Source organism: Ovis aries, chromosome 12 (genome assembly GCF_016772045.2).
Source record: "Ovis aries strain OAR_USU_Benz2616 breed Rambouillet chromosome 12, ARS-UI_Ramb_v3.0, whole genome shotgun sequence".
Classification (NCBI taxonomy): Eukaryota; Metazoa; Chordata; class Mammalia; order Artiodactyla; family Bovidae; genus Ovis; species Ovis aries.
Window position 1 is genome coordinate 30,232,941 of NC_056065.1, and position 13,303 is coordinate 30,246,243.

Sequence of the window (13,303 nt, forward strand, 5' to 3'; positions counted from 1 at the left end):
TACGGTACAACTCCAGTTATATCACATTCCAGAAAAGGAAAAACTGCAGAGGCAGAAAAAGACCCATGGTTGCTATGGGTTGAGTTGAGGGGAGGGATGAATAGGTGGAGCCCAGGATTTTTAGGGTGGTGAAAATATTCTGTTTGACACTTTAATGATAGATATATGTTATTGTACATTTATGAAAGCTCGGAAAATGTATAACAGCAAAAGTGAACCCTGATGTAAACTGTGGACTTTAGGTGCTTATAATGTGTCATGCATGTAGGTTCACTGATTGTAACAAATGTGGTATGGAGGGCGTGATGATATGGGAGTGGCTATGAATGTGCGGGGGCCACGGAGTGAATGGGTGATCTCTGTACCTTCTTCTCAACTTTGCTGTCATCCTAAAAGTGCTCAAGAATTTGTTATAAAAATAACATGAAGTTAAAACAGTATAGCATGGGAGAAAAAATATCTGAAAGTTGATTTATCTTTCAAGATAGTTTTCTTGAGTATTTTCATGTCATAATATTGCTTCAAAATTGTTGTTGTTGTTTAGTTGCTAAAGTTGTGTCAGGCTCTTTGCAATTCAATGGACTGTAAGCCACCAGACTCGTCTCCATGGGATTTCCTAGGCAAGAATACTGGAGCAGGTTGCCATTTCCTACTCCAGGAGATCTTCTCGACCCTAGGGATCGAACCTGCATCTCTTGCATCTCCTGCATTACAGGTGGATTCTTTACCTCTGAGCCATCAGGGAAACCCATGAAAGTGAAAGTGAAAGTGAGGTCGCTCAGTCGTGTCCAACTCTTTGCAACCCCATGGACAGTAGCCTACCAGGCTCCACGGTCCATGGGATTTTCCAGGCAAGAATACTGGAGTGGGCTGCCATTTCCTTCTACAGGGGATCTTCCCAACCCAGGGATTGAACCTGGGTCTCCTGCGTTGCAGACAGACGCTTTACCATCTGAGCCACTAGGGAAGCCCCAGGGAAGCCCATAGTCAGCCTTTTATCATAGGTTAATGGAAAACACTGGGCTTCCCTGGTGGTTCATGCAGTAAAGAATCTGCCTACAATGCAGGAGACCTGGGTTTGATCCCTGGGTCAGGAAGATCCCCTGGTAAAGGGAATGGCTACCCATTCCAGTATTCTTGCCTCGAGAATTCTATGGACAGAGGAGCCTGGTTTATAACAGTTCATGGAGTTGCAGAGTCGAACATGACTGAGCGACTGACACTTTTCACAGTCAAAGCACAGCTATCTCTGCGTGTACCTTTTGTTTCTGCAACTGAGCTGCAATAAAACCCATTCAGCTTAATAGTGTACGTGGACATTTTGCAGTCATGTCAGCTCCCTGTTAATGCGCTTCACCACGTGAAGCCAGTGGAATAGTCTCAGCCTTGTTCACAAAGCCCTGGTCTCTCAACTCCCCTTGTATAATTTGCATTTTCTATTTTTCTCATCACTTTCATTTCAAAATTGCTCCATTGAAGGGAAATTGTAGCCTCTAAAATCAATTTGAATTTTTTAGGAATAGCAGCTTATTAAGAAAATAGTAATTGTTTCACATGCTGTGCGTAGTCCTAGGAATGCTTTAGAACTCACTTTTGCTTTTATTCCTCCTTGACTTTCTCCTGATCATGAAGTCTCCTTCTATTCCTGATAGCATTTTTGTACCTCTGTTCTTTTAGTCTGGGTGCCTTTTAGGCCTCCTGTAAGGCTATCCTGTCACCTTTACCAATAATTATTAATCCTATATTGCATGCTTCACTAATGCTTCACTAGATGATTTAAATTTGAAGCTTCATGTTGGTGAAATAAATTAGACCTTCCTTTATCAGTGTGTTCTCAAATACGTTTACATAAAATGATGGCTACCAATTTACAATTTTCCAGTGGTTACATAATTGGTTTAGTGCGTATGCATGATCCGTGATGTTCAACTCTTTGAGACCCCCATGGACTGGAGCCCACCAGGTTCCTCTGTCCATGGAATTTCCCAGGCAAGAATATTGGAGTGGGTTGCCATATCCTTCTCCAGGGGATCTTCTGACCCAGGGATAGAACCTGCGTCTCTTGTGTCTCTGGCATTGGCAAGCAGATTCTTTACCACTCAGCTACCTGGGAAGACAAATGGTTTAGTAATTGATTACAACTCTGTATTTCTCCTGATTAGCTTCTTTTGGACTGTATTTAATATGACATAATATTATATGTTGTGTATATGTGTATGTGTGTTCTGTCCTAAATTTTATAGGCTAGGGATGAATCAGTTTAATATATTGACCGTCTTCTAAAAGGCAGCATCATGACAGCTTTTATTTCACCTGATATGTTAGATTTTGCTGCTTGCCATTTCAAAGATTATATATCTTAAAAGCAAACAGGCTTAATATTCAAAATAATTATTTGCAATTCCATTTCAGATATGACCATTTTTTTTTTTCAGGTTAGAATACTGCTTTTCTACTATTAAGGCAATATGAAATACCGAAAGGTATTTTTAAGATGCAGGTTCAGATTCCATAGTTGTGGGATACTGTTAAGCTCCCAAGTGAAACCAGGCTTCTGGTACTAGCAGTTGTCACCTTCTGTCATTTGGGAGGAGGATATGATCAAGACGGCTTCTTTCAGTGATGGCGGAAGTCTCCTGTCATTCAGATGTCCTCCCAGCGGGTAGGTCCTACTGTGAAGACAGAAGCTAGGTTAGTGATTCCGTAAGGATCTTTCATGCCTGTAAGGTCCTTTTGCCTTCCATCTGTGTGACTCCACCCCTCAGAGGAGAAGGGGCACCTCGTTAGAGGAGAGGCTGGACCCATTCTTTTAACTGACCTCTGCTTTAAGAATGTCAGGAACTTCCCTTGTGTTTATGATATGTGTAGAGGCGGACTTACATTTTAGCTTGGAGACACAGGCTTGGCATGACAAGTGCAAGCAAAACTTAGTGCATCTAATAATTTAAGTGTAGCAGCCAGGCCCATTTAATAGAGTACTTCAGTAAGTCTTTCTGCAAAGTGAATATAAGGAGTTCCTTGTTGGTGTTGTTCAGTCGCTCCGTCTCGTCTGGCTCTTTGTGACCCCGTGGACTGCCAGAACGCCAGGCTTCCCTGTCCACTAGCTTCTGGAGTTTGCTCAAACTCATGCCCATTGAGTCAGTGAAAAGTGAATGTAAGATATTCTTTTTTTTTTACAAAAATGAGAATTCCCTAATGTTCATTTTTGTTACTGTTTCTGTTAGTGGCTTTTATTTTTTTTTATTTTTTATTTTTTTAATTTTCATTTTTACTTTGTTTTACTTTACAATACTATATTGGTTTTGGCATACATTGACATGAATCCGCCATGAGTGTACATGAGCTCCCAAACACGAACCCCCCCTCCCACCTCCCACCCCACATCATCCCTCTAGATCATCCCTGTGCACCAGCCGCAAGCATCCTGCATCCTGCATCAAACATAGACTGACGATTCATTTCTTACATGATAGTATACATGTTTCAATGCCATTTTCCCAGATCATCGCAGTGCTATTTATAATAGCCAGGACATGGAAGCAACCTAGATGTCCATCAGCAGATGAATGGATAAGAAAGCTGTGGTACGTATACACAATGGAGTATTACTCAGCTATTAAAAAGAATACATTTGAATCAGTTCTAATGAGATGGATGAAACTGGAGCCGGTTATACAGAGTGAAGTAAGCCAGAAGAAAAACACCAATACAGTATACTAACACATATATATGAAATTTAGAAAGATGGTAACGATGACCCTGTATGCAAGACAGCAAAAGAGACACAGATGTGTAGAGCGGACTTTTGGACTCTGAGGGAGAGGGAGAGGGTGGGATGATTTGGGAGAATGTTATTGGCTTTTAAAAAAGAAGTGTTATTTTATATGGGCACACATTTTCACTTTTGAACGTATTTCATAAAATTTCAAACTTGCTGCATGAATAATAATATGGGAAAAGCATGGTGGTATACACTTTTTCCCCTTAGAACACACTAAGTAATTTGCATGGTTACCAGGTGAGAATTTTGTTTGCCCTTAACTAAGCATTTAACATAAAGTCATGAAAACTGTATTGTGTTTGTTGAAATATTTGAGTGAAGGTGGAGACCTTTTTTTTTTGCTTTTATCTTTGAAATAGTACAAGTTTTGAGAAGCACAAAAGACTAAAATTTGTCTATTCAATCTGAAGTTTGCCTCTTGACCTCCAGGAATATTATTTTGGAAAAATTTGTCAGTTTTCTTTTAAAGATCTCAACCATTATTGGTCTTGGCAGTCTAGTTGAAAGTACTTCTCTATGTAAATGCACATATTCGTTTAGCAAATATTTACTTACGTGTAAAATGTGCAAGGCACTGTGGGAGACACTGATGAGGTTACAGAGAGGTACCAGATGCAGTTCATCTTTTTAAGGAAATCCTCATTGCCCTTTAATGCATTATCAATCAGTCTGAGTTCACTGGTCTTCATGGTGTGAGAAAGTCTTTAAGTCTTCTTATTTGATTTGATTGCAGTTTGTCTATGGTATTTTACAGAAGAGTATATTTGTCTCTCTTCCCCACTCTGTTACCAGACAGTATCTTTGATCTCATCAGTGAGATGATGTTTATCATCTGTATCTGTTATATTAAACTTAAATAATTTAAGTGAATTATTTAATATCTTCTTTTGCATATAAGTGTATCCTGGGCTCACTAACTTTCAGTGCTTTTGTCCCTAACAAAATTAAGAAATCTTATTTGTATTGCATTTAAACTCTTTATTTTGAGAGCCTTTCTTGGGACTCCATAAACTTCTGTTTTGCATGTATTCTTTATGTCAGATAAAGTCTGCTCTGCTCTCTAGTAGTATGGAGGGAGAAGGTGAGAGAAATGTTTCAGCGAGTGCGAAGGGTAGGACAGGCTTGTTGCATTTCCATGACAGGACATGAGGCCTGGGCGTGGGGAGGTTAGAATCCTCCCAGCGAGATGGAGCCATCGTGTGGACATTCTGCTGCTTTCCTTTTCTAAAGGAAGAACAGAGCCGTGTTCATGTTAGGGGTCAAGAGCGTTCTTTGCCCCAATAATCTCTCCTCCTCCGACTTTAGAATAGAGCTGAACTAATCAGAGGAGTCAAATTATATCATCTCTTGGTTATCTTTTTTTTTCTCCCTGTAACAGCTTTATTGAGATATTCACACACTATACCACACTGTATATTTACTCATTCAAAGCATATAGGTTAGTGGGTCTTAACATATCTATAGAGTTGTGGAACCATCACTGTAATCAATTTTAGAACATTTCAGTTCAGTTCAGTCACTCAGTTGTGTCCGACTCTTTGCGACCCCATGAATTGCAGCACGCCAGGCCTCCCTGTTCATCACCAACTCTTGGAGTTCACTCAAACTCATGTCCATTGAATCGGTGACGCCATCCAGCCATCTCATCCTCTGTCGTCCCCTTCTCCTCCTGCCCCCAATCCCTCCCAGCATCAGAGTCTTTTCCAATGAGTCAACTCTTCGCATGAGGTGGCCAAAATAGTGGAGTTTCAGCTCTAGCATCAGTCCTTCCAGTGAATACCCAGGGCTGATCTCCTTTAGAATGGACTGGTTGGATCTCCTTGCAGTCCAAGGGACTCTCAAGAGTCTTCTCCAACACCACAGTTCAAAAGCATCGATTCTTCGGTGCTCAGCTTTCTTCACAGTCCAACTCTCACATCCATATATGACCACTGGAAAAACCATAGCCTTGACTAGACGGACCTTTGTTGGCAAAGTAATATCTCTGCTTTTCAATATGCTATCTAGGTTGGTCATAACTTTCCTTCCAAGGAATAAGCGTCTTTTAATTCATGGCTGCAGTCACCATCTGCAGTGATTTTGGAGCCCCCCAAAATAAAGTCTGACACTGTTTCCACTGTTTCCCCATCTCTTTCCCATGAAGTGATGGTACCAGATTTAGTCACTCCAAAAGAAATTCTGAACCTCTTAGAGGTATTTCTCACTTCCCCCATCCTTCACTGCTCCCACCCCAGCTCTTTGCAACCACTGGTCTGCTTTCTTCCTTTATGGATTTGACTATTCTGAATATTTGTATCAACAGAATCATACAATATGTGATCTTTTGTGACTGACTCCTTTCACTTAGCATTATTTTTCAAGGTTCCTCCATGCTGTGGCATAGCAATACTTTATTTCTTTTTTATGGCTGAATAATAGTCCATTACATGTCTGTATCACACTTTATCTGCTTATCAGTTGGTTGACGTTTGTTTCTTTTCACTTTGGAAATGTTATGAATAGTACTAGTATAAGCATTCAAGTACAAAATTTTGTGTGTTTCAGTTTTCATTACTTTTATCTGTGTTTCTAGGAGTGGAATTGCTGAGTAAACTCTATGTTTGAACTTTTGAGGAATTGCTAGATTGTTTTCCAAAGTAGCTCTTTATTATTTTTTGAAGCCATTTCTTCCACCTGTTTTCACTTTCCCTGCCTTGATTCAGGTCTTGATGCCTCTTGCCTGACTGAAGAGACTCACTCGTAGGCAGTGGCACAGTGGCTGAGAGTGTAGGTTGTGGAGTCAGATGAAATCAGTGCCTAGCATGTGACAATAGAAAGTTACTGAAATTCTGCCTATCTCAGTTTCCAGCTAAAGAATTATATGTTCCTATCTTCCATGCAGTTAGATGTGGCCATGTGACTTATTGTGGCCAGTGAGATGTAAAGAAACATTGTGTGTGATTTCCAGGATAGCTTACTGAGGGGGATTGTGTCTGTCTCTTGCTTTTACTTCTTCTTGCTGCTTGGAATTGGATACACTGTCTGGTGCTCTAGTAGCATCTTGGTCTCACCAGTAACTATTCGAGGGAGCTGGATGCTTGGTCACCATGGATCTTTCCAAGCATCCCCATTTCCTGCCTTTGTTTTACATGAGAGAAACAATGGAACTCTATGTGATCAACCCACTGTAACACTGAATTTTCTAGATACAACCACATCTGTTTTGAAAGTAATTTTACTACCACCAACCTTTCCCTTACCCTGTGCCTTTCCAGTTTATAGGTTTTATTCATGACTGGCCCCTTTGATTGATTCAGCCACAAGGACTGCCCTCTAGCTGACATCTGTGCATCTTAACTGCTGTTCCTATCGTCTGCAGTGCTGACGTCGCCTTTTAACCATATTAACCCAGCAAATTTTTACCCATTCTGTAGTTTTGATTTCGTTGATCATTTTTAATGAGTTCTGTTCTGACAACTCTTTGTTTCTAATCTTGAGTTTTCCTGGATATTTGTTACACGTTTTGACTGAAACATTTTGTCATTTTGCATCAAGGCTATTTTAAGAGTAGAATGTAGGTTAAATGAGTGTGGCCTCTGAAGTCAGCTAATATCCAAAGTTATCCATCAATACTGAACAAATGGCTCTTGTCTATCTTAATCTCACTAATTCTTTACCCTTTCTTAACATTGTTTCCCCTATCCTTTCTTCTCTATCACCTGGAATGTGCTTTATCATCAGCAAAAACTTCAGGCAATATCCTGAAGGTCTTCTCTGAATGTTCTCTTCTGTTGCTCCAAGTGAAATCTCACTGCCTGTTAAGGACAGTGCTTCCTGTCCTTCCAGGTAGTGGCTGTTTTTTCTCATATCCTATGTTCCTTGGTGTCGAGAGAAACTGCATGTCTTTCTTGCTCCCATTGCTGCTTTTAAAGATATGTCTCTTCTCCTTCGAAGTTACCAGGTCCTTTGAAGCGTTTACCTTTATATCCCATCACCTCACCTTCCATTTACCCCTTTACATTCACGACTCACTTTTTCTTTCTTCATCATTACTCTGTGTCATTCTTGGTGTAGTGAATATCCGCCCAACACCTGGCCTCTTCATCCCTATTTCTTATTATCTTTCCCTTTATCCCAGTTTAGCTACCTCTTCCTGTGGCCATACTCCAGAACCTGTGGTGACCAATAATTGTTACTTCTGTTACTTCAGTATCTGGGTTCCCACTCTCCACCTGCTACTGTCTTACTGATGGCTAGCACAGTACTGATTCCACATAGCAGGCGGGATAGTAAACATTGTTGTTGTTCCTGCTTCTCTGTTTCTGTTGCAGAAGCTCTTGAAAGTAAGAACTGTATCTTATTACGATCCCTATTTCTACAGAACCTACCAAAGTCCATTGTACAAAACAGTTCTTAGTGATGTTTATGGGCCCAGTAAAATAAAGAGCAGTAACAATAGGAAGAATTTGTCTTTCAAAAGATCCTTTTATCAGAAAAAAAGAGAATTAAAATTTACCATTTAGATATCACATGGCTTTAAAAAGCCATTTGAGTAATGACATTTCAAAAATTGTTTTCTTTCTCATTCCCTCAGGGGGAAAATAGATGTTATAATTTATTGCCATTGAGATTCTTTAATTTTAGTCAGGGTTGATCAGTTATAAATTTCCATCATCCAAAGATGATTATAACCGAGCTATAAATAGGAAGATTGCTTTTTAGTAAAATGAATCAGCTTACCTGAAAAGAATTAATTATCTTTTCAGTGTTAGAAAACGTTTTACTACTCACTTAATGAGTGAGAAGGAGAGGGGAGTGGATGTGTTAAGATTTTCTCAGCCATTCTTATAATATTTGTAGAAAAATAGAAGTATTCAATGCCATTGTATTATTTGTGATTTTTTTTTTGGAGATAAGAGAAAAATATGTAAAAGTTTTCTACTTATTTGGGTTGGATATTGACTTTCAAGAATGTTTAAAACTAATGTGTACCAACAGTTTTCCCAGAAGCACTAGTTTCATTATTATTATGTATTTATGTATGGTTGCTCATTATATCCATGAATATTTCAGTAAATAACTTCTACTTATATTGCTATTATACTTTTCAATAATTTTTCATATTTAGATATATGAAGGACTTGAAAATCATTGGGAAAAATATTCCAAGGATTTATAAACATTGAAGGTTTTATAAAATTCTGAATTTCTATAAGGTTAAACTTTTTAATATATTAATATGTTTTTTACCCAGCACTTGAGGTATTTCAAATAGTATCTGGAAACATCTTTTAGAGTTTGCCATTAAAAAATCTCCTAGGTAATAATAACATGGTGATGATTATAAGGAGTATTTCCTATAAACCAAGCACAGTAAGTTTTTTCCATATTTTATTTAATTCTTGTTATAGCCATGAAATTTTGCTGTTATTATTATTCCCACTTTAGTTCAGTGGTTTAGAGAAAGTAAACTGAAAATTCAGTTCCAGGCCATATGGCTTCATTCTCAATGATTTACCTATTGTATTTTTCTTGTAGTGCCTAATTGAGGAATAAATATAGACTCGATCTGTGAGAAATTAGTTTAAAATCATGCATCCAACAAGAGATCAAACTCAGTAAATTTAATCTCTTTAAAAGACAACACAGATGAAAATGGGCAAATTACATGAATAGGCAGCTCACGCAAAAGAAACCAAAAATGGTGAATGGACTTGCAGAGGTGCTCAAGCGCTATTTATCAAGAGAACACCCAGCAAAAGCACAACGAGATAATATTTCACACCCATCAGGCTGACAAAAAGCAAAATGACTGTCAACAGGGTTGACAAGATATGTATTGAAGAGAACTGTACTGCTGCGGAGAATTCCATGGACAGAGGAGCCTGGTGGGCTACCTTCTATGGGGTCTCAAAGAATTGGACGTGAATGAGCAAATAACACACACACACACACACACATACACACACTGCTGAGGGAGTGTGAATTTTTACAACAGCTTTGGAGAGCTGTTTGTCGACATGTAAAATATTTCAAGATGTGTATTCTTATAACTCAGCAATTCCACATCTACAAATATGTGCTCTAAAGCAGCAAAAGGCAAAGTGGGGTCCTGAAACTTCTGGGCTTTCCCCAAGGTACTTTCAGAGGATCTATAAGGTGAAAACCATTTTTATAATAATATTAAGACAGTATTTGCCTTTTTCATTCTAATTTTCTCATGATCATACAGTGAATTTTCTCAGAAGCTCCATGATAACTGATTATTCAGCAGATTGAGTTCAGAAACATTGATGAGAATTCAGCTGCATTTATTCAGCCATACACTTAAGATTTGTATAAATATGTAACAGTGCCACTCTTCCTCACTCATTTATTTTTGTTTTGTGAAATATAGTTATTTTCATAAAAATATATTCTATCAACATGTAGTATAGTTATTTTAAATGAATTAATAAGTATTTTTAAAATTTCTTAATTTTAGTCTTTATTTTTTATTTTTATTTTTTTTTACTAGTTGCATTCAAAATTTATTGAACTGCAAATTCATTTAAGGGTTAAGCTAGTTAACTAGAGAATATAGCTCCAGAAACTACCTCGGCAAGTTCCTGAATATATGCCAACATTATTAAATGGTTTATTGAAGCTGGGAATATGAATTGCCTGTTAAGGTTTCAACAATAAAAAAATTTAAATCCCATCATGTTTGTCAATAAATTAGACTTATACAATTGATAATCTCAAAATAAATAAAACCTGAGTTGATTATGCCCTCTATTTCCACCCACCCTCAGCATATATACATTTATATCCCATTTTCTGTTAGACCAGTGTGTATCACACTTTAATAAGCACACATATTTGAGGATCTCATTAAGATGCCATTTCTGATTCAATAAGTCTGCTATGCGGCCTGAGAGGCTCCCTTTCTAACAAGCCACAAATGGAGCTGGTACTGTCTCTGATCCGTCCTTTGACCAGCACAGTAACTCAAGATACAAAGTGAGGGAGAGCTCTGGCCATCTAATGACTGCGGTTTTATAGATTCAATGCTGTTATATTTTGGAATCAAACATAAATAATCAACAGTGATCACAAAAAAGTAAGTCTTAGAAGAAAAGAATGTTTCCGTTAAGTGAGAACTTAAAGTATATCAGATTGGCAGTGCTTCTATTTGTCTGACAATTGACACCTTTGATACATTACAATGTAATCAGGACAAAAATTCTAGTTAACTTTTAAAAATAGTTACTATCGCTTGAGGCTCTCCTAGTTAATTCAAGTTCAGAAAATTCAAGCCAGTACACTGTAAAATCTCTATTAAAAATCTTTAATGGTAAAGTGTCCACATAAATTACTTGTAAACCTGCTCTACACTATGCCATCTCCTCCTCCTCTTTCAACAAATAAATGCTTTTTTTTCTTCTGTCTTATAGCTAAACAGCGTGTAACACCCAGTGCCCCTCCCTTTAAAAATCGAACAAAATTGTCTCCAACCAATGGACCCAATGCAAAAGGTTGGCTTCTTTAACACACTCATAGGTATACGCGTCTATTTCCACAGGATTACCCTTACATGTGATTGGCAGGCTTGAGTTATGGCCCAGGTAACACCCTTGCTCCTTCAAAAAAGACAGATTGGGATGAGAACCTATCAACACTACTGCTGCAGAGAGCTTAAATATTTTCTTCAGTCCAGAGATACTCTGAAGAATGCATTTCATGTCCGACTTAAAGGCAAGCACATGGTGCTCAGGAAAACTAGTATAACCAGATGAAAGATTTGAGTCTGAAGAATATGACTGAGTACACATCATATGATAGACTTTATGGTATTCTGGGTAAAGCTTTTTGGGAAGCTGCTTGAAAATTAAGTCTGGATCAGTTACTCGTCTGCGAAATACATGAATCACAGGGACATTATTGTTGTAAGCACACAGTACTGCATCAGCTGCGGTAAGCCCAGAACCTACAATTAACACTGGGTCCACTTTGCCACGCAACTTTCCTTTGCTTACAGCAGCTCCAAATTCAGGCATTGAATGAAACACAAAGGAAAATCTTCCCTTCGATTTCCAGACGGCCAGGAGAGTCTAATGTTCCAGTTGCCAGAGCTACATTTTCAGCAAAGAGACAGAAGGGAATATGAGAACCATCTCCTAATCGCTGATAACCCCTGATTTCCCAGTTTCTCTTGGCAAATTTTGACTTCTCTATCTGTAAATGCTGTGTTGAGATATTTCGGCCTTGACCATCATTATCAACTTGATCTCTGTAGAGTCTGGATACAGAGGTAATGTAAGTATTCTCTCTGAAATTCTTCTGAAGACCCATGACTTTGACATAGTGTTTATAGTAGCGAGCTATTTCCTCTGGCATAACTCGATCCCCTTTTAGGTTCCTTCGTTTGCTAGATACCCAATCCTTAAATTTAAGTCCAGGTAGCTCCATCCAATTTCCAAAGCTGATTGTCAACATTGAGCCTTCCATATTGTGCCAAGCTCCACCAGGTGGACCTTTACCAAGAACTAAGTGAGGGATATAATGATGCTGTTCTAATTTCCAATGCAGAACGGATGGATAATCATACCCAAAGTCAGCATCTGGATGAAGAAGTGTGTCAAAAAGTACTGCAACTGGATTGGACGATCGGCCCTCGAGGCCCTCAGACAAATATTCTAAGTCCTGATCAACAATGGAAAGATGTCTTGCTTCCTCTAATTTACTATGTAAGATTGTATTTGGATGGATTGCTTCTGATGATAAATACGGTCTGTAGCCTGACAGCATGTAAGAAAGGCAGATTCCTGAGGGTCCATTTCCTATTACTACCACAGGCAAAGTCACTGATGAATCTTCAAGTAAAGAAGTTTCTTCAACTAATGGCATAGCTTTAACTTTTTGCCCCAAATTATCACCAAAATATTGCACTAATGAATTAAAAATCTCTCCTTCAGTTTCAGTGTCACTGTAGCTTCTGAAATGAGCGGCCAGGGAGCAGCGGCAGCACCACACGGGCATCGGTGGCGGCGCCCCGGGCGCCCGAGCGCGACCGCCTCCCGCGGCGGGGTGGCCGGGTCGGGGCGCCCGCCGGGTCGCGGGGGTCCTCGGGACGCCCCGCGCCTCGCCGTGGTAGCGGCCGCCGGAAGCTGCGGCGCGGCGGCAGCGGCGGCCGGGCTCTGAGGCGGCGGCGGCGGCCCGGGGCCCGCCGCTGGGGAGCCGTTTCCGCTCCGGGCCCCTAATTTTAGTCTTTAATATAGGAAATATGGAGAGATGTTAGCTGCATGAGTAAAACCTCTTTGGAGTCCTTCAGCATGTTTTTTTTTTTTTACATTGAATTTGTATTATATATTGGAGTATAGTTGATTTACAGTGTTGTGTTCATTTCAGGTGTATGGCAAATGATTCAGTTATATGTATACATATATCAATTCTAAGACATTAGCCAGAACTGGGTAACATGGTCTGTTCTGAGAACAACCAATGTCCATGGGCATAAGATTTTTACTAGTTTAGACCAGTGATGATTTATCCCCCTGGAGT

The 13,303-nt window shown here is 39.2% G+C and overlaps 2 protein-coding genes across 5 annotated transcripts in view; one reads left to right on the plus strand and one right to left on the minus strand.

The window, feature by feature from the left end:
• The window catches only part of SMYD3 (SET and MYND domain containing 3), a 770,036-nt gene that overhangs the window by 128,828 nt on the left and 627,905 nt on the right, over positions 1 to 13,303 (plus strand). The gene's annotated exons all lie outside the window — the stretch shown is intronic.
• On the minus strand, positions 11,075 to 12,981 carry LOC114112547 (oxidative stress-induced growth inhibitor 2). The gene is given in 3 exon segments (XM_027963824.3): positions 11,075 to 11,277; positions 11,280 to 11,821; positions 11,823 to 12,981. Coding segments are annotated over 3 exon segments (1,647 nt in total). The 5' UTR covers positions 12,782 to 12,981; the 3' UTR covers positions 11,075 to 11,131.